Here is a 26,760-nt window from a genome sequence, read left to right on the forward strand (position 1 = left end):
TAAACCTTTACTTTCACAGATAAAAATAGAAATTCATCATAAAAATTTATCATCCGAACTTCTTGCCATAAAGTATTAAAAAAGTACAAAGGGGAATAGGAGAAGAGGAGAAAACTTGAACAAAAAAATGCTTTAGAAGCTCAACTATATAAATATCAATTGCTTTATAAAATAAGAAATGTGTTTTAGATAAAATGGGCAATCCATTAGCTGCTCAATGCAGGGAGAATACATGTAATAAATAAATATATTAGTTAAATGATCTAAATTAAATTACTCATATATTTCTGAATGCAAATATTTCTGTTTTACAGAATTATTTTCAAAATTTGGGGACTTATACTTGGGTCATAATGTGAAATGTGCATCTTTCAAAAAGCAAAATGTTGAAGATGCTGCTGTAAAATATGTTTAGAACAGATGGACTAGTTGCTGAATTTTTAACAGGTAGCTGTGGATACATTTAATCTCATTTTATTACAATTTTTAAATCTTATTATTCCAAACTGATCCATTTTTGAATTCACAAAAGATGCAGAAGTAATATTAATAAAATGAATGACATTAGACTTAGAACTTTACTATTATTGTCTTATTTCTTGCTAAGGTTAGACTATCAAATCATTATGAACATTATTATTGGAAATTTTCTACCCACATTAAATCAGCTACTAACTGTAAATAAGATTGCTTTTTGACCAGATCAAAAATATACCAAGTAAACACATGAATTCAAGCAATTACTATACATTTTAGTTGGCATGTTCAAAAAAACAAAAAAACAAAACAAACAAAAAAAACATATTTGGAACATAGTTAAATTTACTGAAACCCAAGACTTTTTTGCATAACATTCTTTATTGAACATATGACTCTAGAACAAGTTACAGAAGAAATAAACAGAATCAGCCAAAGTTTTGGTAGTTAATTATCAGACAGTATAGAAAAAAAAATAACAGTTGAGAGCTTCCCTCTCCAACAAAAACAGACAACCTCCATAAGGGGTAATCAGCCAGAAATGTCTCTTCTAGTATTCAAACACTATAGTACTTACAATACCCATAGTGTATGACAGATGTTGACCCCTAGCCTTACTCATTTAAGAAACCATTGTAGTTACCAAAGCCAAGGGAGTCCATTTAGAGGCTGTGTAGTCCCTTGCTTGTATGTTGCCATCTCTTCATTCAGACTCACTCGACTTGTTCATGATATCTATGAATTCGCCCACTTTTTGATTGCCTTTGTTTCCATGACATTGCAATTACTTGCTTACAAACAAACAGAATCAATTGTAATGGAACATTATGGTGTCCATTCAAGGAAGAAACCAAGTAATATGCTAATAAAAATGATTGCAGGGTGAGGACTAACCTACCCAGCCACAACCTATTATACCATCATCAGTTCCTCCTTTAAACCTTCTAGTTCTTTACATTTTCAAAATATGTAGATCCAATTTCCCAAATTAAGTTGATCACATCACCAGAAACAGGAGGATGATCACGGGAACATCCTAGATAATAGTTACCCGTATAACAGTACTTGAACAAGCACTGGAACCCACTAGATTTGGCTGCATACCTTGGAGTCTGTAGTAAAGTCTCCCATCCCTCCCTCTGAATCTCTACATCCAGTGCCCTCTTCCATGACAGTCTATATTTATTAGTGAATTTGTTCTTACCATCCAGCAAAATTCTGCACAATTTAGAAATTACACCTTTTGAGGTAGATGGTCCTGTCCTGTAGTGTACCCAAGCCTTAACCAAGAGAGTCCAATCATCCTATGGTGTTTGAAATAGCTTCATAGAGACCGTTTTCTTCACCATAAGGAGAAGACCTCCAGCAACCTTGCTTCCACACCAAATATCTCCTGAAATTCCCTGAATGTCATTAACATGTCCTGTACCCTTAATGTTCCTGAAAGGTCAAGTCCTGTATCTGCTGTATCACCCTTGGTTTACTAATCTCCAACACTGGGGCATATTTAATAATATAGCCATTCTACAGTCTAAGTTACCACAAAGGCTCTTAAGGCGGCCCTAAATGTTTCTGCTAAACACTTGCTATGTACCCGTGCAGATGTCACCATCTGCTTCTAAACACAATTACATGACTTATGTACCCCTTTAGGATGGGAAAGCAAAATATGTTCCTAAGCTGACTAGCAACTCAGATTTACCAACCTGAGGGTTAACTTTATAAGTACTGACAGGCTATAAACCTCACAAATGGATGGGGATGCTCCTCCTATAATGGGAGGTACAGTATGATGTTTCCAGGTTATATGAAACTTCCCCCCATCCCAGATAACAATGGAGACCATTTATTTTTAAATTCCCATAAGAAATCCTTCTGTTGGAGGAAGGGAATGTCTTGACATGTATATAATAGTAATAGGAGGACAAACCATCTTATTGCTTGAATATGCTGTTCAGAATGTAAACATAGGCCTTTCTACCTTTCTGCAAATTGCTTAGTTTTCTGCAGAATCTGTCCATAAATTTTCACTTCTGTGGACTTCAAAGATGGACAAAAACCTAAGACCTAAATAATGTATTTCATCTGGCTTATTCAAAAAAGGAAAAGGAGAGAGACTCTTCAAGGAAGGAGAATAGTTAACCTAAACTATATGAGTTTTGCCTACATTTATAGTATATCTCACTATGTCTTCAAACTGCTGAATAGTGTGCATCACCTTAGGCGTATCCTGTATTGGATCATCGATGCTTAATAATAAATCATCAGCATAGAAAGTTACTTTAATCTGAGCACCATCTTGCAAGAAAGCAGTGGCAGCTGTAATACCTAAAGAGGGTAAAGACCCATTAAATGCAGCTTTATACAGGCCCATTTCAATCCTAAACCATGGTTATAAAGTGTTTATGTGTATAATGGCTAAAAGAATGGCAAAGGTGATGTTAAAAGTGATAGATATGGATCAATGTGGTTTTGTAGAGGTGTGACAAACATTTGACATTTACAGAACATTGATGCTCCAGAGGGAAGCAGAATATAAGAAAATACTACTGTTGTTGGTGGGTCTTGGTGCAGAGAAAGCATTTGACAGAGTAAGCTGGGAATCATTTGATAAAATTAGAAGGTTGAGTAGGAGGATATATGAAGGATCGAAGGCGAAAATTAGTGTGTGGGTTCTTCTCTGATAAGTTCTATTTGAGCAGAGAAAACAGGCAGGGTGTTCTCCCCCACCCCCTTTATTTGCATTATATTTAGAACCACTGGAAAAGAAAATAAGAGACTCAGAAATTCAAGGCTCTATTTGCAGACCATATTATTTCATACCTTATAAAACCAAAAAAAGGACATTTCAGCTTTATGGAACATTTTGAGGCAGTTTCAAATCTTTTCAGGATACAAAATTAATGAAGGTGAAATAAAAACAATAGCAGTAAATTATGTACCCACACACAAATTGGTTCAGCAGTATCCATATCTATGGGGACATGAAAATATTAAGTACTTAAGAATATGGATTACAAAGGATTCTGGTGTGGCAGCTGAGGAAGAGACTAAACAAAAGATAATACAAAAAATGAGAATATGGATAGCAAGATAAAATGTTAAGTTAAAATGTTTTTAGTCCCTTTAGTTTTATTCACAGGTCAGGCATATTTTTATCAATCAGCAAAGAAGTTGTGGATAGCAATTAGTAAAGAGCTGAAGGATTTTATCTGGGAGGGAAGATGGCAAAAGTCAAGTGGCATAAACTGATTATTCCAATAGAACAAGGTGGTTTGGGATTATCTGATTTGAAGGTATACTTCAGAGCTACACAGTGAAGGCTTCCATACAGAGCACAAGCAGAAACATATAATTCATAGTGGAAAGGGGTGATGATGAAACAGGGGCAGAGCTCAAGAAACAAGGCGAGACTGGGATTTTGGATGCAGATCCTTAAGGAGAATAACAATAACCATACAGAATATATTCATAAAGTAGCAGAAAGTATTCTAAGTACTAAGCCAACGCAATAATGGAGAAAGGAGATTCTGCTGATAGGGGTGACTGCAATTAGGAATACAGCCAATAGCCACAAGAGGGCTGGAATTTATTGAAGAAAACTGGCAAAAGAACCAAGGTATTGGGAACAAATAATTAGAGAGGGAAAGGTAATAGAATGGGAAGATGCCAAAAATGTATTTGGACTGCAGGCTAGAGATTGCCTTCCCTATCAAGGATTGATATCAGAGTATAGGCAAAGAGAAATAAATAGAGGGATCCTAGTAGAATATAGTACAAAAGCTGCTGTTAAAGATGAATAATAATTAGTAGAACATATAAAATATTGCATGATAGCTATACAAATCGATCATAGGAGGTTAGAAAGAATTGGGAAGACAGACTGGATAAGCAATTCACAAAGAAACAATGGGGGAAGAATTTTTCCTGAGGTCAACAGCAAATGTTGGAGGTGTGATGGGAAAGGAAGAGGTATTTGGAAAGATATTTTCTGAGAGTGTATTGAGTTTGCAGACTTTAAAGATTCTCTGCAAACTACTCTGTCAGAGGTACTGAATGAGCAAATTGGTGTAACTAAGCAAATGATTCTTTTGAACTATAATACAGAATCGGAACTGCTGAGACATGGTAAGGCCTTGCTGAGTCTTATGGTGGCTGCCAAAAATGAAATTATTAAAAATGGAACTCAAAGTCAACATCCACTGTACTAGAAGTAGTGAATATAGTAACACATATAAAACAACAAGGGTAGGAGCAAATTTCATAGAAAAAATGGGAATTGTAGAAACAATACATGCAGAGGAGGAATGAGGTTTAAAAGAATGTAATATTTGTATGAGCTATGTAAAGTTTGACTGACAATGACTGGATAGATTATAAGTGATAAATAATGTTTTTAACTAAAATTATGTCAATATGGTTTATGATGTATGATGTTTGCAACAAAAAATATGTTTGTTTTCATTTATATAAATGTTTGTCTGTTATATGTGATCATTTAGTAAAGATGTTTCTTGTTGAAAAAAGTTATTTTAATTTGTTGACCATTAACATTATAACCCTCGGAACTCACTTTTCTAAGTCTGCATACTGAAGACTCTATATAAAGGACAAAAGAAGTTGGAGGGGGAGGAGTGGATATAACTGATAAGCCCCCCCCCCACAAAAAAATTAGTCTCATAGACATGGACCAATTTTAATATTGGTCCTGCAGCCCAGATATAGTCCCACTGAGTAAATCTACAAACTTCTGTGGAAAGGCCATTTTCTCAAAAACTGCAAATAAAAAAATCTCACCTTACCCTGTCAAAAGCCTTCTCTGTATCAAACCTGACAAAATGCAGTGTCCTATCTGATATTGGCATGTCCTAGACAAATCCTGTCTGATTCCCATCTATTAAAAGAGGAAGAAAGGAAGCAATCTTTCTAGTCAATATCGCCATAAATAATTTATAGTCATGATTCAGTATTGAGATAGACCTATTAGAGCCTATCTGTGATCATATGATCATACCTCTCAACTGTCCAGATTTTCGCAGAATGTCCAGATTTTTGCTTCATATTTTTGGTCTACAGTATTTCTCATAAGATTGTAGTTTTCTGACAAATTGTTAGTAAATTATTGTGGGTTGAAGTCAGAAAATAATGAGAGATACTTGAGTTTCAGACTTCATACACTTCAAAAAATTCATGCTAATGCAAAACCTGTTATTCTATTACCTTTCTATGGTTGTAAGAGCAATATTTAAAAAGTGTCCCTATTTTTGGGTCTTTATCCCCCAATTATATTTGGCTTTGTCCAAATGTTTTGCTGTAGGAAGTTGAGAGGTATGTCTGTGATGGATCCTATCCAGGTTTTAGCAATGGTGAAGTATTGGCCTATTCCGTGAGAAGGGGGAGGAACCTGTAACCATCACCCAGTTTGCCAAGTTAACAAAATCGTATATAAAGGAATCCACTCCATAGACCTTGTACCTTCAAAGGAACCTCAACTGGGGCTGATGTTTTCCACTTGATTAAGCCTTCACACTTCCTCTACTGAAATTGGATAGAGTAACTACTTCTGCTGCACAACTGTTAGCCCCTGTAATCCTAAATTCCATAAGAACAGAGCTACTTTGTCCAAATATAAAGGAGTGGAGAACTCCACAGAAGACAAAGTATCAAAAGAATCATACGAATGTCCTTAAAATTTATATTTGGTCAGTAAGTATAATTCCCTCCTCCAGATGCATTATTTGGATATTGTTCTGTCTACCACCTGTTAATGGAGCTTAACTGGCAGATATCTAAAGAGCCTTGGGTGAGGCTTCAAAGTAGGTAGCTTTTAAAGGGTTTAAGAGCTATCTCCATCTTTTTATCCAGGAATTGCTCCATATTACTACATGCCTCCTGCAACTTTTGCATAGCTTCAAGTGCCCCATTATACCATTCTATTTGTGAGTAAACAACTTTTTTGTGCCTCTCTAAATCTAATACGAAACCGAGCTTTCCTTTTCAAATCATGCTATTTTACGAACAAACCATCAATCTCTTTCAGCTGGTAGAGCTGGTAGTGATAGTATAAACTTACCACAGTGAAAAATTTTGAACAAGCCGATGACACCAGCAAATCTGGCACTCTTACAAAAATACAGGTCTGCCATCCATTGTCCCTGCTAGAAAGCTGGCTCCTTATCTCACTGCACTGTCAAAGAGCATAATCTGAAAATAATTTAAATCTTTAACTAAACACCTATGCTGCTTGGTAACAAAAATCTTGTCAGTTCCTGAATATGATTGAAAATAGGTGAAAATATATAAAGTTCTGTGTCCTACCTCCCACCAAGGTACCAGTATCCACTAGCCCCATCACAGTGTGTATGAATTAAGACATTTCCCCAGTGCTGGCACATAATGCAGCCTCAGTCCTTTTTGAAACTCAATATGATCAAAAATCATGTTTCGATCTCCACCTCACCCCCCCAAAAAAGCATACACTCATTAGCATCAATTTTATGTCACAGTGGGATGCTAGGTGGGACATAAATTTTGATGATTGTACTTAGTCAACCCTCTAGCAGTCCTTTAAGGGCACACATTAAGGGACCTCTCTAAACATTCAAAAGGAGTGCCCATCCTAATGAGAATTGCTACCCCTTATCTACATCCATCTCCTAAGCAAGACCCACCCCCCCGACCCAACTCATAGCTTCTTATGGGCAGTTTCTCATTCTTATGCCCTGCTTCTGATATACAAGTTTCCTGTAACACACAAAATTAAGAGTTATGTATCCTAAATATGTGAAAATCCTAGACCTCTTGACTCAGTTAACAAACCCATTAATATTCCAAGATAAAAAACAAACCAAAGAAGTGATAACACGGCTGGAATGTAAGTCTTTAATATCAAGAAGTTAAAAACAAGATAAAATAATAAAATGAGATGAGCGCTTTCAGCATAAAGCATTCTTCAGATCTAGTCTCAATCAGATAGTGCAGCATTAAATGAGGGCATTTATCAATCATAATCATCTCCTCAGGCAACACCTCCCTAACATAAGCTTAAGGGGAAGTAACTCATTCAATGCTGGATATTTATCAGCCCTTAAGTCTGCTATCCATTTATTTTCTTCAGCCTCAGTAAATTCCTTAATATTTCCTCCTCTTGGATTACTGTATACCCGTTGCAATGCCATAAATTGAAAGTAATGTCCAGGATTTGAAATTATAAGTTTACTTAAGGCATTGGTGGATGCTTTTTTTCTAATATCTCTCAAGTGTGCTTGAATTCGGGTTTCAAATGAGCAGTTGGTTTTTCCCACATAAAAACTTGCACATACCGTACATTTTCCCACACAGACCATGTTCTTAGTCTGTCAGTCAACATAGGCTCTAGTTGTATAGCGTCTGCCTGTCACAAGATGTTTAAGAAATCCATCAGATAGTATATAGCTGCATATGCTGCAGCATCCACACCTGAATGTACCTGTTTTACTGATCACAGGGATAGTTTCTTAGGAAATGAATCCTTACAAAGTAATTTTTTAAGATTTGGTTTGTTCTTATAGCAAAATCTAGGTACATCACCTACGATTCTCCTTATGCTGTCACCTGCTATTAACATTTGCCTGTTCTTGCTTATTACATTACAAATGGAGCCAGTGTTGCTGCTATAAGTTAATGTGCATCTCATATTGGGGTATAATTCATCTCTTTGTTTATTCCCATTCTGGGGTCCCCTATGGAAGTACGGTTTGTCTTTGGTGCTTCGTAGCTGTAAGGCTTAAGATGCTATCATATTAATTTCACCATCTTTATAGCCCCTTCCTGACAACTCTTTCTTTGATTCAAGTGCATCCCTTTCATAGACTTCATCTTTGGTATTTAGTCTGGACTGCCGTAGGAATTTGTTCTGTGGAAATATGTGCTTAGGATGCATACTAGTTTGATGCAAAGAGTTGTTCCTCCAGCATTCCTTTCTATAAGTGCAGGTCTCTATCTTTCCATCAGTGTCCTTCAGTATAGTTACATCTAGGAAATCAATCCTAGATTCAGATGTTCAGACATCAAAATCCAAAAAATCAGTGGTGTTTTTTAGGTAGTCTATGAACATATTCAGTTGCATTTTGTCACTCCCCCAAAGGAATAAAATATCATCAACAAATCTCTTATAGTACAGTAAATGTCTCCTCCATTGACTGGTGTCTTTAAATATAAACTCCATCTTCCATTGTGCCATAACAAGATTGGAATATGAACTGGCACAGGAGGTCCCCATCACCACTCCCCATTTCTGTACATAATGTTGATCTTCATACATCAAGACATTGTTTTCTAGGACAACTTCCAGTAGGGAAGCTATCTGCTGTATATCATTGCTGCTATATTCACCGTTGTCACTTAATATCCTTCAAATTGATTCAATTCCATACTGATTTGGTATGACCGTGAAGAGGCTCTGCACATCCATGGTCACCAATAGCTCCATTCCCTGTAGCCCACTGGTTTGACAGAAATTTGAAAGTCCCACAAGAAAATCCTCAGTATCTTTTAATATGGTGTTGTACTTAGTCAGGGCTCTCTTCAGTCTGTGTTCCACATAAATGGAAGTGGGTTCAGTAGCCCAGCCACCTCCTGAGACTATAGGTCTTAACGGAGGGTCATTCACCTGTTTGTGCATTTTGGGTAACCTTTTGATCACCAGAGTAACTGGTTCCTCCACTAGGAGGAACACATATAGGTCTTCAGTAATGAGATGCGTAAGCATAAGATCATATAAGCTATGCTGCATGTCTAATATTATCTTCTTTAGTTCACTTGCATGTATAATTCTGTATGTGGTGGTATCACTAAGTAATTCTAACATTTTCATTCTATCCATCACAACAGTTGCCCCTTCCTTATCCGCTGGCTAGATCACAAGTGCATCATTCATCGTCAGGTCCTGTAGGGCTTTTTGCTCACCTTCAAGTCAGATTATGAAAGCCCCTACATTTATTGCTGCTTCTCAACTCAAATACTTCCTTCTCACAGGTCCTCACAAAGGCATCTACAAAAAACTGAGAGTCGGTACCATCAAGCTAGGCTTCTTAAACAAGGCAGATTACCATTTATGCCTTGTAATAAAGTACTGTTGGAAAATATTTGTTTCAGGGTAATGCCTCTAGCAAAGTACTTGAGGTCAAAGACAAATTCATTATGCCTGGATGCAGTTGCCAGTATAAAGGAGAGTCCTTTATTCAGTAACTGAACTTCCATAGCAGTTAATGTATATGAGGATGTATCCACTACCAAATTAGAAGTTATATGGGTTACACTGATGTCTTCCTTTTCTTCCTGTCCCTGCTTATTGAACGATCCCTTCTCTGGAGCCCTTTGTGCTTCAAATTAATGGGAAAATTTGAAAAAGCTGAGACTGACATACCTTTAGGGCATGCTCCTCCTGGCCAGTCACTCATCTCCATAGATGATTCATTAGCCCCTGGAGTTTTTTATTGTTGGTTTGAACTTCATTATTCACATGAGTTAAACTCTGTATATCTTGCAGCCGTGTATTAATTACACTATCTGAGTTGTGTGCTGTCTCACTTAGCTCACGTTCCTCTATAGATACGATATCTTCATTTTGTGCTGTCGCATTCACTAGTCTTCCATTCATATTGCTGAAGGTATTCCTGTCTAATGCACTGCCTACATCTGGTTCTGAACGGTCATGCCCCCTCTGTTCAGTAGGCTCCACATTCATGGTAGTAACAGTAATATGCTGCTGTTCGTGATTTTTTAGAAAAATCATGTTTGCCTTCTCTAGGCCACTCAAAAATGTGCTTTCTTTGAATATCACCATAGTTACGCCTAAGTTTCTTAGTTTCCAAGGCTTTAAGCTTCTCATCATATGAAACTAGCGCTAACTGCAAATCTGAAAAAATGTTAATAAAATGGAATCTGGAATATCTGCTTGTTTCAGTTCAGTTTGTTTCAATTCTAAAAAAGATTCAATTTGTTTCTCTAGTGGCTGGTGATAGTCAAGTAAGTCTAATGTAGGTAAAGCTCGAATTCATGTTAATTTCCTGCCATTTAGCCAGAAGATCTGGATATACGTTCCCATAGGAAGGCATACACTTAACTTGAATACCTCTCAGTACCATGCCATGGTATAGACTTGCTTCTAAATGAAAGCGTTGCCATTGCAACCACTTGAGTTTAAATGCGGCTGTTTCTACTTGCTTGTATAAGAAGAGGTACTTCTCATACAGGTCATCCGTTTCCTCTTCATTATTCAGTACATTCATAAAATTAAGATGCAATAGCGGATTACCTTCCTTGTTGTTGGTTAGCATTTCTCAACAGGATAACCATCATTATTGCTCCTTTGTTTGCCTTGCTTCTCCTTCTGCGGACAGTAGCTTAGTTCCAAATTATCATCAGCCATGACTGGTTTTCTGGTAACAACAAAGTAAAAATGGTAACAAATTGGCAATACTAGTAAAATCACTCTTAGGACAAAGTGATTAGGCAAGAAAACAAACCAAAGAAGTGTACCATGGCTGGAATGTAAGTCTTTAATATTAAGAGGTTAAAAACAAGATAAAATAATAAAATGAGATGAGCCCTTTCAGCATAAAGCCTTCTTCAGATCTAGTGTCAATCAGTGAGTGCAGCATTAAATGGGGGCATTAGCCAATCATAATCATCTCCTCAGGCGACGCCTCCTTAACATAAGCTTAAGAGGAAGTAACTCATTCAATCCTGGATGTTTATTAGCCCTTAAGTCTGGTATCCATTTATTGTCTTCAAGCTCAGTAAATTCCTCTTGGATTGTTGTATACCTGTTGCAATGCCATAAATCGAAAGTCATGTCCAGGATTTGAAATTATATGTTTATTAAGGCATTGGTGGATACTTTGTTTCTAATATCTCTCAAGTGTGCTTGAATTCGGGTTTTAAATGGGCAGATGTTTTTTCCCACATAAAAACTTGCACATACTGTACTTTTTCCCACATAGACTATGTTTTAGTCTGGCAGTCAACATAGGCTCTAGTTGTATAGCGTCTGCCTGTCACAGGATGTTCAAAATATCCATCAGATAGTATATAGCTGCATATGCTGCAGCGTCCACACCTGATCAGAGGGATATTTTGCTTAGGAAATTAATCCTTTTAAAGTAATTGTTTAAGTTTTGGGTTGTTCTTATAGCAAAATCTAGGTACATCACCTACGATTCTCCGTATGTTCTCATCTGCTATTAACATTTGCCAGATCTTGCTTACTACATATACAAGCAAGTGGAAAAAGCTGCATTTAAACTCAAGCAATTGCAATGGGAATGCTTTCATTTAGAAGCGTGCCTATATCATGGCCTGGTACCGAGAGGTATGCGAGTGAAGTGTGTGCCTTCCTATGGGAAGGTATACCCAGATCTTCTGGCTAAATGGCAGGAAATTAACATGAATGCGAACTTTACCTACATTAGACTTTTACTTGACTATTTCCTGCCACTAGAGAAAAAAATTGAATCTTTTTTAAAATTTAAACAAGCTGAACTGAAACAAGCGGATATATTGGATTCCATTTTATTAAAATTTACGGATTTGCAGTTAGTGCTAGTTTCTTATGATGAGAAGCTTAAAAACTTGAAAACTAAGAAACTCAGGGGTAACTATGATGATTTTCAAAGAAGGCACATTTTTGAGTGGCCTAGAGAAGGCAAATGTGATTTTCTAATAAAATCACGAACAACAGCATATTACTGTTACTACCACGAATGTGGAGCCTACTGAAGAGAGGGGCGTGACCATTCAGAACCAGATGTAGGCAATGCATTAGACAGGAATACCTTTAACAATATGAATGGAAGACCAGTGAATGTGACAGCACAAAATAAAGATATTGTATCTATAGAGGAACGTGAGCTGAATAGTGTAATTAATACACGGCTGCAGGACATACAGAGTTTAACTCATGTGAATAATGTAGTTCAGACCATGAATAAAAAAGCTCCAGGGGATAATGAATCATCTATGGAGATGAGTGATTGGCCAGGAGGAGCATGCCCTAAAGGCACGTCAGTCTCTGTTTTCTCAAATTTTCCCATTAATTTGAAGCACAAAGGGCTCCAGAGAAGGGAGCGTTCAATAAGCAGGGACAGGAAGAAAAGGAAGACATCAGTGTAACCCATATAACTTCTAATTTGGTAGTGGATACATCCTCATATACATTAACTGCTATGGAAGTTCAGTTACTGAATAAAAGACTCTCCTTTATACCGGCAACTGCATCCAGGCATAATGAATTTGTCTTTGACCTCAAGTACTTTGCTAGAGGCATTACCCTGAAACAAATATTTTCCAACAGTACTTTATTACAAGGCAATAATGGTAATCTGCCTTGTTTAAGAAGCCTAGCTTGATGGTGCCGACTCTACATCCTTTAGTAGATGCCTTCGTGAGGACCCGTGAGAAGGAAGTATTTGAGTTGAGAAGCAACAATAAATGTGGCGGCTTTCATAATCTGATTGAAGGTGAGCAAAAAGCCCTACAGGACCTGATGATGAATGATGCACTTGTGATCTAGCCAGCGGATGTTGTGATGGATAAGGCATGGTATAGAATGAAAATGTTAGAATTACTTAGTGATACCACCACATACAGAATTATACATGCAAGTGAACTAAAGAAGATAATATTAGACATGCAGCATAGCTTATATGATCTTATGCTTACGCATCTCATTACTGAAGACCTATATTGGTACCTCCTAGTGGAGGAACCAGTTACTCTGATGATCAAAGGGCTACCCAAAATACACAAACAGGTGCATGACCCCCCCCCCCCCGTTAAGACCTATAGTCTCTGGAGGTGGCTGGGCTACTGAACCCTCTTCCACTTATATGGAACACAGACTGAAGAGAGCCCTGAATAAGTACAACACCATATTAAAAGATACTGAGGATTTTCTTGTGGGACTTTTGAATTTCTGTCAAACCAGTGGGCTACAAGGAATGGAGCAATTGGTGACCATGGATGTGTGGAGGCTCTTCACTGTCATACCAAATCAGGATGGAATTGAATCAATTCGAAGGATATTAGGTGACAACTGTGAATATAGCAACAATGATATTCAGCAGATAGCTTCCTTACTGGAAATTATCCTAGAAACCAATGTCTTGATGTATGAAGATCAACATTATTTACAGAAATGAGGCGTGGTGATGGGGACCTCCTGTGCTAATTCATATTCCAGTCTTGTTATGGCACAATGGGAGATGGATTTTATATTTAAAGATACTAATCAATGGAGGAGACATTTACTGTAGTATAGGAGATTTGTTGATGATATTTTTTTCCTTTAAGGGAGTGATAAAGTGCAACTGAATATGTTCATAGACTACCTAAAAAACACCACAGATTTTTTGGATTTTGATGTCTGAACATCTGAATCTAGGATTGATTTCCTAGATGTAGCTATACTGAAAGACACTCATGGAGGAACAACTGTTTGCGTCGAACTAGTATGCATCCTAAGCACATATTTCCACATGTCATTAAGAACATCTTCCTACAGCAATCCAGACTAAATACCAAAGATGAAGTCTATGAAAGGGATGCAGTTAAATCAAAGAAAGAGTTGTCAGGAAAAGGCTATAAAGATGGTGAAATTAATATGATAGCATCTCAACCCTTACAGCTACGAAGCACCAAAGACAAACCGTACTTCCATAGGGGACCCTAGAATGGGAATAAACAAAGAGATGAATCGTACCCCAATATGAGATGCACATTAACTTATAGGAGCAACACTGGCTCCATTCGTAATGTAATAAGCAACAACTGGCAAATGTAACGGATATACAGTAATCTAAGAGGAGGAAATATTTACTGAGCTTGAAGAGAGTAAATGGATAGCAGGTTTAAGGGCTGATAAACATTCAGGATTGAAAGAGTTACTTCCCCTTAAGCCTATGTTAAGGAGGTGTCGCCTGAGGAGATGATTATGATTGGTCAATGCCCCCATTCAGTGCTGCACTCACTGACTGAGACTAGAACTGAAGAAGGCTTTATGCTGAAAGCACTCATCTCATTTTATTTAATCTTGTTTTTAACCTCTTGATATTAAAGACTTACATTCCAGCCATGGTATCAGTTCTTTGGTTTGTTTTCTTATGTAATCACTTTGTCCTAAGAGTGATTTTACTGGTATTGGCTGTTTGTTACCAATATTCCAAGATAACAATTAAATTGACATCTGTTTTATAAGTCCATTGAAGGACGCAAGCACCTCTCTTGAAGTGACAGCATTCATCAACAAAAAAAATGTTTTTTGTTGAGCTATACCATGTACAGCTAGGGGACACAACTCTAGCAATAATAAAGGTAAACCATAAACCTTCTCCAAGTGTAAGGACAGTACACCATTTAAAAACAGTAACCACTAAAAGAAATAACTAGGTAATACAAATACATTAACTGCACAACAGTAAACTAGTAACGTTACTAAACTACCAAACAAAATATATACTGTGCAAAAAGCTTTACACAATGCTTCCTAAGAGGAGGAGGCACACAAGATGGAGACAAACAAAATAAAAGCACACTTCCCAAGAAGATGATCTTGGTGCCCAATAAGCTTACTACAGCAAACAAAGAAAGGCACATTTCTCTTTAAACAACAAAAGAAGAGAAGTGACAGAACTTGAAGAAGGCTGTGTGTGTGTGTGTGTGTGTGTGTGTGTGTGTGTGTGTCTGTGTGTGTGTGTGTGTGTGGTGCGGGGAGGGTGGGGGAGAAACTAAAGCGGCAGTTTTTTTAGCTGCCTACTGCTATAATAGAAGCATATCTGTGACACAAAATATATATAGTGTAAATATGAGTTACATTTGAAATGACTACACAAAATTTTTTTAGAAATATACAAATGAAGCTAACGTTGCACCTGTATGGGATCCAGTAGTCACATTAGAGAAAAAAGTGTGGTAGTGCTGTAACATGCTTACTGTTGCCACACACAAAGCAACCACCAGAGAAGAGTGGTGGGAAGGTGTTAAACACTTCATTCAGACTGGCAAACACTCACTTGGACTCCAAATGATGTGTTTAACAGCTTCCCACTGCTCTTTTCTGATTTAGTTGTGACTAGAGCTTAACTAATATAAGCTTGTTAAGAACCTTTCCGATGTCAGAATGGTGCTTAACAAGCATGCCTTTTCCCCAAAGTCAGAGCATAATCATAGTTGTCCATATACTACAAATGATTATCTTTCAAAAATAATACATAAAATGCAGCACATTGGATTCTCGCTGCATCTACAACCTGGTATTTTCCCCAAATTCAGAGCATAATCATAGTGATCCATATACTACAAGTGATTATCTTTCAAAAATAGTACATAAAATGCATCACAAGGCATTTAGGTTTTAGTAGCATCACAACTCAGGTTGCAGAAGTGAAGTTTGATACAGGCTTATAGAGGTCTTCTGTCATGGACCCACCTGTTCTACAAATGGCCTTTCTCAGAGGTGTGCACATAAGGTCACAATAGCTTGATTGTGGGGGTCATGGAGACTGGGAACAGTGAGATTATTATTTCTTAAATGCTTCTTGTAATCAATACTCAGGAGTGTGCAGAGAAGGTCATTATAACTGTTTTGAGAGTGAGGAAAGTGTGGTCTTTATCTCTCTAATTTCCTTGCAATTAAACGTTAGTTGTTTGGACAGAATATCACTATGGCTTTTCTGGGGCTCTGACAGTATAGTCATTATTTCTTTAACTCACATAGTCATACCTCAGAGATATACACACAATAGCTTTGTAGGGCAGTGTACTGTATATGAGCAATAGGGTGGAAAACATGACTGTGATAATTTTTTTCTTTTCTCACAATCACATATCAGAAGTGTATACTGGTGGCTAATTTTGAGAGGTAGGGGTAAGCTGGCATATTGTAAATATACATCTGAGCTCAGCAAGTTATTTATGATTTTGTCCAGGCATAATTGTAACAAAGGCTGTGGGGAAAAAGCTCTAAAATGTACCTAATAGTATCTAGAATCCTATGACTTCTTTGGCCCAAGCAAATTCCAGACTATCGGTTTAATTCTGTTATTTCCTCCACATTATTATACTACAGTTGTGGTCATTTGTGAAGTAGTGCAAGGATGCAGGAAGAAAACAAAGAGGAAGAATGAATCTCTTTCTTTAGCCACAGTTTTTGTTCAGGCCATCGTTGGCTCAAAAAGTTTGAATAAAAAGGCTCTGAAATAAAAACTCAATGCTTCTAGAACCTGATGGCTTCGGTGGAGGAGAGTGGGGGTATTGAGACCTCTGGATTGCTTAATTTATTTCCTCCTCATTTGTTATGGTGCAATCTTGGCCATTTAGGATAGCTTGAATGAATGTGGGAAAAATTTGAAGAGTAAAACAAAGTATGAAAAAAAAATAAGAAAAAAATAATCTGAATGATGTGGCATGGCCAGGATGGGGAGCAAGTATGGGGCACAGTGAGGGTATGTTGGGGGGGTCAGTATACAGCGGGGTGGCCCATGCAGTCCTTTTTCTAGGGTTTCATTTCACCAAAGGCCAAAGTCAAAATATTCAGTACTGCCAGGGGTTGTTCCATTTAAGTACACTACAGTGTATCAACAAGATTTGTTACTCTCCGTAAAACATTTTATAATACTGCAACATCTGTATAAGAAACAAAAAGATTCAAGGTGTTTGGTTTTGTCAGATTTATGGTATACAACAACCTTTTGATTGATCTTTATTTACTACTACATATCATATACCTGGTTGCCTAATAGTGTTAAACATGTCCTTGCAGACACACTCCTCATGCTGTTTAGCTTACGTTTAGCTGCTGGTGGGTCTCTAATGAGTGATGCACTGCCTTGATGATGCCCCTCCATAAGGGTGGACTTACGACTGACCTAGAAAAGCCTCATCTTCCAAACAATGGGTTATGTTATATCTAACCTCATAAACTGTGATATCAAGACTCTTTTTCAACTTGACCCACAACAGTTTCACTTTGTGAAGGGTAGATCCTGTCCATTTAACCTGATAAACTTCTTCAAAAGACTTACTGAGGCTGTACATGGTGGCCATGCAATTCACTTTGTGTATCTTGACCTAGTGAAGGCCTTCAACACCATTTCCCATGCTGGCATCATATAAAAGTTAATTGCTTTAAAATTGACCCATATGTAATGAGATGGATAGCAAACCAGGTGAAAGACAGAACCTGCACAGTACAAGTTGCCAATACTTCATCAGAAAGTATGAAAAGGGCTCAGTGTTGGGGCATCTGCTTTTTGGTATTTACTTCTCAGATCTCGAAGTGGAGAGCCAAGACCTCTGGCTAATAAAGTTTACAAATGACTGCAAACTGGAGGTTGTTGTTAAGTCACTCTATGACACCCAACCTCTCCTGAATCAACTGTGCCTAGTAAACCCTTAGTGTACTAAAAATTAGCTCAAACTATATGCTACAAAATATTGCATCAATTTTGGTAGATGTCTCCTCTCATCATACTGTATCACGCAACAAAATGGAAACGCTGTCAGGGGGCTAGATACTTAGGGTGATAATTCCCTTTCTTTTGATCATCATATGACAAAGGATGTCAATAAATCCTTTTAATTAGCCCACCTAATTTCCAAGGAAATATCATTGCAGTCTAAAGAAGTAATCATTCCCTTATACTCAGCATTGATCAGAACAATTATTGAGTAGAATGCCCACTTTGGGGTGTATCTCATTAATCATATAAAAAAATTAGTAAGACCCCAAAGGTTCTTAACCAAAAGGATCACACGCCTAAAGTCCCTGAGCTACCAAGATATGCTGGATGCTCTATCCCTTTATCCAGTGTCTTACAGACTTTTAAGGGGAGATCTGTCTTGCTTACTGCACCATTAGATACCTAGTTGCCCTGTTTCTCCATAAATCCAATATCTTCACCAGCACTAGAACCAGGGACCTAAATCTTCACCAGAAGACAAGACGCAGCACAGTGGAAAGGCATGCTTATATAACAGCACCTCTGAAACCTTTACTATGCAATTCACTATCTTACTTCAAACATAAACTAGTGAGTGGATGGATATCCATAAATTTTACTGATATAGCTCTCCTGGAAAAAGGAGGTACTGCCTGGGGGAGGATACTGACAAGGCATGAGTTGTCATAAGGTTTGTTGACCTGAAAAAAAAATGCTGGCCTTGGAATATCAATGAAAATATGAATCTAAACTGTTTTTATAGCTTACTCCCACTGATTGTCAGGAAATCTCTGCCTACCCCCATAATGATCCTGAACAGCATAAAGTGGTTGTGTTTGAAATGCCAGTATTTACGCATGCACAGCCTCACCAACAGCGTGAACACAGCCCTCCACGTACGAGTTTCAAGTGAATAATCTTGCTCACAGAACACATGGCTCCCTCATATCTGCCAAACTTTAGTGCCTGCAAAATTAAAATAATCCCATCTTTCAGAGAATCGATGGTCAGTTTGATTAATATTAGCTGAGGCATATGGGTTTTGAGGTCCTGGGGTAAGGAAACCTAACGAGCCCATTCAATGCTAATTTCCTCTGGAGGGATGTTATAGATTTTTAATAAAAGCTGCGCATTCACTGCTCTCCTTATTGTCTGGGACGTCACATAACAGGAGGGTTTCCTGTGGGCACAGTCTTCCACGTTCACTGCCTAATGTTCCAGTAGTGCACTCCTTGTTTCAAGCACTGCAAGGCAACTATCCATTGTTAATAATTTAGTATCCACTTCATCCAGTTGGTCAACATGTAATGAAAGCATTCACTTCACCTATGATATCCACTTATTAGAGCACTCCTTATAACCAGATAGAATTGAGTTAATTTTTTTTTGTAGCTTCTGCATCATTAAATCCAGAGAGTTGCTGGAGGATGCTCATCAATCTGATAGACCACACCAGCAGGGAATTCCTGCCACCAAGTCCTTTCTGCTCACAGGTGCCCTGCCCTACTCAAGGAGCGGCGGCTTTGGATTCAACTGCTTTCACCTTTTTTTTTTTTTTTTTTGAGATAAGGCTTCCCTAAAGAACAGGGGTGGTAAGAACACTGTTCTAATCAACTTTGACTCCACTATTTTTATTTTATTTATTTTTATTTATTTATTTATTTAACGTTTGTTGACCGGGAGTGTCCGACTAGGTTCCACAGAGCCTGTTTTCAGCGGAGGCCCGGGGAGAAATGCTCCAGAAATGCTCACTAACCAGTGAAAACTTAACTTTTAAGCTCTTGGAAGGTGAGAGCTGCAATATGGGCCAACTAATCAGCCTCCATCTTAACTAGAAATCCTTGCAACTGAAGATTTTGATTTATTAAATACATTTTTCATGCTTCAAGTTTTAAGATATTATCATATTCTAAAACCTTACATCCAAATTGTTAAAAATCTATATAGACTGACTATTTCCAGAATCACAACTAATAATATGTGCTTTCGCATAAATACTGATATTAGACAAAGATACTCTATTTCAGTCACATTATACATATAAATACTAACAAAAGACAAAGATGCTCTCTTTCTAACATAGTATGTGTAGTAACCATTAATCCTTTATTATTAAAATTTGAAGAAGAACTCCAAGGAAGCTATGTTGCTTTTATAAAAAAATAAAAATAACAATAATTCTATGACACACAAATGACATGTTAGTTTTCAGCATTACAGAGATGAAACAATCAGGTATTAATATAAAACAGTATGTAACAGAGTTAAAATGAGTTATGAAAACCCAGAACATGTAGTGTTTGATAATTCTGTATAAGAAAGTAATAAAAGTGAAATGCCAATTACTCAACAGTTCAAATTCCTAGGGCTTTATTATTACACAGATCATAGAATAAGTCATGAACTAACGTAAATACTATGGGCCACTGTTTCAGTAAGTAGAAGGATTACTGATGAAAAATCCATTGTGTGGGTTCTTATTGAATCCACTGTCATGATATTACTGCACCCCACCAATTGTTGAGGTATCCATGCCTAATATTTACCAATATTCAAATGCTCAAACTTTTACTTATTCACTTAGTACAGTGCTTTTCATGTTCATGCTTGTTTATTCATGAGATGTGCTGACAAAAAGTTTGATACCCTTGGAATCGATATTACAAAATAATACAAAATGATTAAACAATGATTAAAATGATGATACAAAAATCAAATGTGTTTAAGTTTGGTGATTTGTTTCCATTATTATTTATTTATTTTTTTAACATTTGTTTAATGGGAAAGTCCAACTGGACAGAGTCCATTTTCAGTGGAGGCCCAGGGAGAAACACTGCAGATGCATGTATTTGGAATGTGGGAGGAAACCAGAGCACTGAGAGGGAACCCACGCGAATGTAGGGAGGAAATGCAGACTCTGCACAGAAGGCACCCCAACTGAGAATGGAACTGGAGAACCTCTTACTGTGAGTCAACAACGCCAAATGCTGCACCACTTTGCTGCCACAATATTTTCCTGATATAAAATGGTTATATAAATGTTTTATACAGTAGATATACATACACATGAGTTTCTTTTGCCCTATAAGTAAGCTTTTGACATTTCAGTTTTGATATGGAAAAATGTTGTATGCTGTTAAGACTTAAACAAGCATAACTATTTTGTTTGAAAACAACCTTGTTATATAAGATAAGCAAATTATCTTCAGCAAATTCTCTTACCTGTTTTGTTTCCATTTCCTTTGTTATTCATTTAAAAAGTAAACAGTATATAAGACTGAGAAATAGGTGTAAATTTGTTTTATAAGAATCATTTGAAAATAATGCATAGATTCAGAACTTTAATGACTGTTTTAATAACCACATATAAATGCATAATGCATACATTCAGTGAACGATGATTTATGATATTCGTTATATCGCTGAATAACCTTTTTCTAAAATACTCTTCTAACATATGTTATTGGCAGTATAAGATAATACTTGCTAATTTATATCACTGTTAATGGAACTACTAACACATTAGGAAGTATTGGTAGGAGATAACTCATTTCATCTTCCTGGTAGGGAGGATAAATGTTTTTTTTTTTTTTTATATTTGTACATTGTTATTATATACATTAAATGATTAAAAGAAGGATAAATAAAATTAACATTTACACTCGATCTTAGACAAAAGGCTGAGGAGTAATTATGTCTGCATATGAGATAATCGTATCAAAATAGAATGTTTTATCCTTGTCATCTTATCCATTAGATGAATGGTGGGAAAACTATAAAATGTGTTAATTTTTTTACTAGAATAATTTAGATTTCATTTTATCCTCTTGGTTGTCAGACTATTCTTTTTCTTTCTTTCTTTTTTCATTTTCATTCTTTCCTTTACTTTTATTTTAATGAACTTTCTTGTTTGTTACATGATTTAACAGTTGTGATGTTTAATTATTTTTAAATTATAAAAAAAAAATTATACAGTTTGCTGTCAACATTAGCATAATACAGTATAACACAAATCAATAAAATTCAAAATAAAACAAAAAATAATAAATATTACACATGGACAATACACAACACACAAAAGCCAAAATGCCCAAATGTATAAACCAAAGTCAACCCATATCACACTCCCCACTAATCCATCTATACCTGCTTACCTACCAGGAGCCTCACCTACTTCAATAGTATGTTTATCATCACCTTTAGTGCGGGGGAGGGGAGCCAAGAGACAAGGGAGAATGACCTTATCATGGGCAGTCCTCAACACCCCTTCTGTACTTTCTTGCTATTAACCATTCCAGGAAAACCTGCTAACCAGTATCTATCATCCTGTCAATCTAATTAATCCAAGGTATGGACTTGTTAGTGTAGCTTGTCTCCAGGCACCTTTCATCCAATGATCTTCAGCTACTACCAGTGCTGCATATAACGGTCTCAGTACACCTTCAGGCCAATTTTTGGTTTCAGTTTATGGTAACTACTTTTTTCACCATTACCATTATGAAAGGCAACAACTGTTGGTTATACCATTGTAATCTCAAGTCTGCCTTGATCCCTAGGAAACACTGGACAGTAGATAGACTGACCTCTTTCCCAGAAACCTCTTTCAGTAAATGATGCAGATTCTTTTTATTTCATTCCAATCTTGGGCACTCCCAAGATGCATAGATGCAGGTTCCCCTCTCCTCTGCTTCATATCACCAATATTTCTGCCTCATTAGAAATAAATTACCTAATCTATCTAGTACATACAAATATTTGTTTAGACAAGGCCAAGCGAATACCCTACATTTCCTAAGTCTAGTAACAGACTTAATCATACGATAAACCTTACCTCTCATCTCCTTAATCTTGGTAAATATAAAACCTAATGATTTGCTCAATTTACTCCAAAGCTCCTCAACTACCATTGTTTCGAATGCCTGTACACCTTTATAGCCATCACTTATTAACCATCATGGTGTTATTTTCACCTCAGTGGCTTGCACTATCTGTTGACCTTGTGCTGACCCTCCTTTCTATTAGAATGCTAAAGTTGTATTTTTTTTGTACATTAAAAAAAGTTGGAACAAAGATGGTGTACAGCCCCTCATAGGCAGTACATCCAGATGAATAAGCAGAACAGCCCAATTACATGTTCCTGTGTTAATAGTTGTCCATCTTCCTTGTTGACCAAGACAGAAAAAAGCTGACCTTGGAACACTGACTGTAATTTAAGACTAGGGGTACCATGGGGTGATAGCAATATACAAGTGAAAGTGAAACTATTATGGTAGAATTCCAAAGGAGAGTAGCGTGGTGCTGGATATGGGTAAATTAGACCCAAGCTCTGGGGTATTACTCTAATAAACATTAACACCTCAGTGAAATAAAGGAAGTGGCTGGGCATCTTTAAGCTGGCAGTATTCATTTTTTAGCAGGCAATATTCAGTAAATTCAGGCACATATTTTGCCTTTTACAGGATATTCACCTGTTATCTTTTATAATTTTTAGTTGAAGGTAGTGGCAGCCAAGGTAGCATAGCTTTATATTTTACATTTCCTGTCCATTTCTTACTTAGCTTTATATCAAAGAATGGATAAAAAATAAATTAAAGTCAAGATTGCTGTTTTCAAAGTAGACTTCTTCTATTAGTTAGTCAACATCTCAAAACACAGTTCTTTAGATGAGGCTTCATCACCCAACCCAACTAAAATGGCATTTGGTAAAACTGTCATATTTCAGGGAGCTACATTTCCCAAAGATGTAGTAACCATGAAAATGATTACAAAAGTGTGTGTGTTTGCATATGCAGGTATGTACATGTACCCTTGTGTGTGCCTATGTATGTATATTTCCATGTGTGATTAGTGGTACAAGACCTTTAAAATGTTTTGTTATGTATTCAGTGACTTTTCTTTCAGTCAGGTTTATGGGATGAAAAAGCACTCAGTAAAACAACTGTATATCAGATATCGACCTGTATTTATTATTTATTTTATTTATTTGCCATTTGTTTACCAGGAAAGTCCAAATGAGCCAAAAAGAACCCCTTTTCGGTGGAGACCTGGAGAGAAAAGCTCCACTGTATCAATGTCTTTCACCCTTAGTAGCTGGCACAGTGGCTAAAGTTTTCAATTACTTTCAAACAACTCATATCCAAAGTACTCAGTGTTCCATATATGAATATTCAATAACACAGTTACAAAACACAAAGGTGAAAAATAATTGCAAAAAATGTATTTTAATATTAAGAAACGTTGATTTTTAGAATTTTTAGATATATAAATCTCAGATATGAATATGGGGGTTAATTCATTTTTAAATGGGGATAGCTATATATTTATGAATTTCTAAAAATGTATTTTAGAACAGAATCAACCACAACCACAACTATACATTCCTTATTAGATGCACAGAAAACAGCAGTTATTAGGCATCATTAATTATTGCTGCCCCTGAAGTTACTTCAGGCTAAAGATTCATTTCTTGCATATCTTTAAGGAAGATGCATTGCTTTTGTAGCTACATCTAAGAAAAGATCAGCCTATACTGCTGGTGGGACGAAGATGAATTAAACATTTATTGTAATGAAAGGTCATCATATATTCTTACCTGTTCAAATGAACAAAGGCCACTTTCTTTTCCTAACCTCACCATATCTTCCATTATTGCTTTCTTAAGGTCCTATAAAAACAATAATATATTAGAAATATGCACTGATGCTTTAGAATAAAGAAGACACATTTTCTTGTGTTACAAGAGCATGCAAGCTTCAGGACATTAAACAAAGATACCTAAATTCATCAATTACCCTCATAAATTACAAATATATCTATCTTTATTTTGATAGCTGAACACAGGATATGGATTTTAATTGCAATTATTTTGGGACTTAGTTATGAACACGTTCATCCAATGTACATCCCATTAATCTGTAACAATGCTGAGGCCAATGGACATGTTCAGGATCAGACAGCATGTATATGAGTGACTTCCTCTTCATTGTTACCTTTTCTGATTCCTAGACTACTTTTCTGCTGAGATTTCCTGCTAGAGAGAACATCAGCATGGAGGACAGTCCTGCTGGCTGAGCTGCGTGGAAAGGACCCATTCAGAAGAGAGGCTAATGTCAGCTAGGCTCGTGTTCTTCCCTTTAAATGCCTGTGGCTCCTGAGTTACACTGTTGGGTGATTCAGAGAATCACTTGTTTGTGAAAATTTCCAGGGCTGAAGGAAAATGTTAACACGATCAAAAGATAGCAGTCAGCTATTGTCTCCAATGGAAACAGCTGTAGTAAGGAAACATTCAGCAAAGGTCAGTGAAGGCATGGGGTTTGGGCGAGTTTAGAGTGTGCATGTGTGGAAGTGTGTGTATGTGTAGGTAGGGCCCTGAATGAAGTCGGATGAGTATGTGTGTGTGTGTGTGTGTGTGTGTGTGTGTGTGTGTGTGTGTGTGTAGGGCCATGAATGAAGTCGGATGAATGTGTGTGTGTGTGTGCTTGCTTATGCTCATGTATGTGAGAGCATGCATGTGAATGAATGGATGAGTGTATATGTAAGTCTGATCTATTGTGAGAGGGTTGTCTTAATGCTGGATGTATATGTTTATATGCATCTGTGTGTGTGTGTGTGTGTGTGTGTGTGTGTGTGTGTGTGTGTGTGTGTGTGCGTGTGTATGGGGGCATGCATGTGGAAGAATGGGTGAGTGTGTCTTTATGTCCTATCAACCAGAGGGGGGTGCTTGTTTGATGTTGGGTGGCTGTGTATGCCTGTTTGTGCATAGGTGTCTGAATGTGGGTGTGAATGCAGGGTTGTGCGTTTGCCAATGTCATGCTTGGGCTGCCATGGTATACACACTGCTACTGTCATAACTGTGACAGCAACAGTATTAAAAAATGTGATTTGGGAGATATGCCAATGAGCTGATTATGAGGTCTTCCTCAGTGCAGTCATAGCTCTCTCTATATCACATTTTCCCATGGTCACCTAACTTGACCTACTTGTTGTAGGTAATTTACATAAATAGTGGGATTCTTTCTGAATCATAGGGATAGTTTAATATTTGACAATTTGTGTACTGCTTTTTCCTGCATTGGTATTATCGTGACTCAACTACAACATTTTGTAGTTTCAAACGATACACACAAGTAATCCAGGAGAACTCTCAACATAAAATAATCAACTGATTTAAATGTTAAACCAGCTATTATAAAAATTTACTCAATCTCCTTCAGTGTAGAGCTTGGTTTAACAGGCAACTGAACATCCACTCAGATGAAACTTAACCAGTGTCGGAGAATAACCAAATTAGAACTATATTAGTATCAGCCGCACAAATATGCAAATAAAGATATTAGGAGGCATTTGGATATATAACTACCTCTTATCCTTTCCAGCTATAGAAACACTTTATCACACACTGGCAACCTACCAATCAGCTGCAAAGAATGAAACCAATCAATTAGTATGCATTCATTAAAAACTTAAACAAATGCAATAAAATGAGATTAAATTAAATTGCATAGAAATGCTTTTTTTAATACTTTGTGTGGTTTGCTATTAAATGCTTTATTACTGGTTAACCTGCCTGATAGTATCCTCATATTGCATATTTTTCCTGCTACAACTGATGTAATTCAAATGAAGAAATACCACTAATTCACCACGTGGCATGTCTTGGGTTTTGAGCAGAACAGTCTGTTAACACATTTGAACCACATTCTTAGATATCTATAACTTTACCACTGTTGAATTTTCAAGTTTATTATCCTTTTATTCACAGCAGTCATTTTTTTTCTTTTTTACCTTCAAAAAAACCAGGAACACA

General features: G+C 36.8%; 1 protein-coding gene across 5 annotated transcripts in view; it reads right to left on the minus strand.

Moving 5' to 3' along the window:
- Window positions 1-26,760, minus strand: part of ACSL6 (acyl-CoA synthetase long chain family member 6) — a 1,926,773-nt gene that overhangs the window by 68,520 nt on the left and 1,831,493 nt on the right. For all 5 annotated transcript variants that reach the window (XM_044069184.1, XM_044069185.1, XM_044069183.1 and 2 more), the window contains one exon: window positions 24,547-24,618. In XM_044069184.1, the coding sequence (XP_043925119.1) occupies window positions 24,547-24,618 (72 nt within the window). The remainder of the gene's footprint in view (window positions 1-24,546; window positions 24,619-26,760) is intronic.

Source organism: Protopterus annectens, chromosome 4.part0 (assembly GCF_019279795.1).
Source record: "Protopterus annectens isolate FY-2018-M chromosome 4.part0, PAN1.0, whole genome shotgun sequence".
In the NCBI taxonomy this organism is placed as follows: Eukaryota; Metazoa; Chordata; order Ceratodontiformes; family Protopteridae; genus Protopterus; species Protopterus annectens.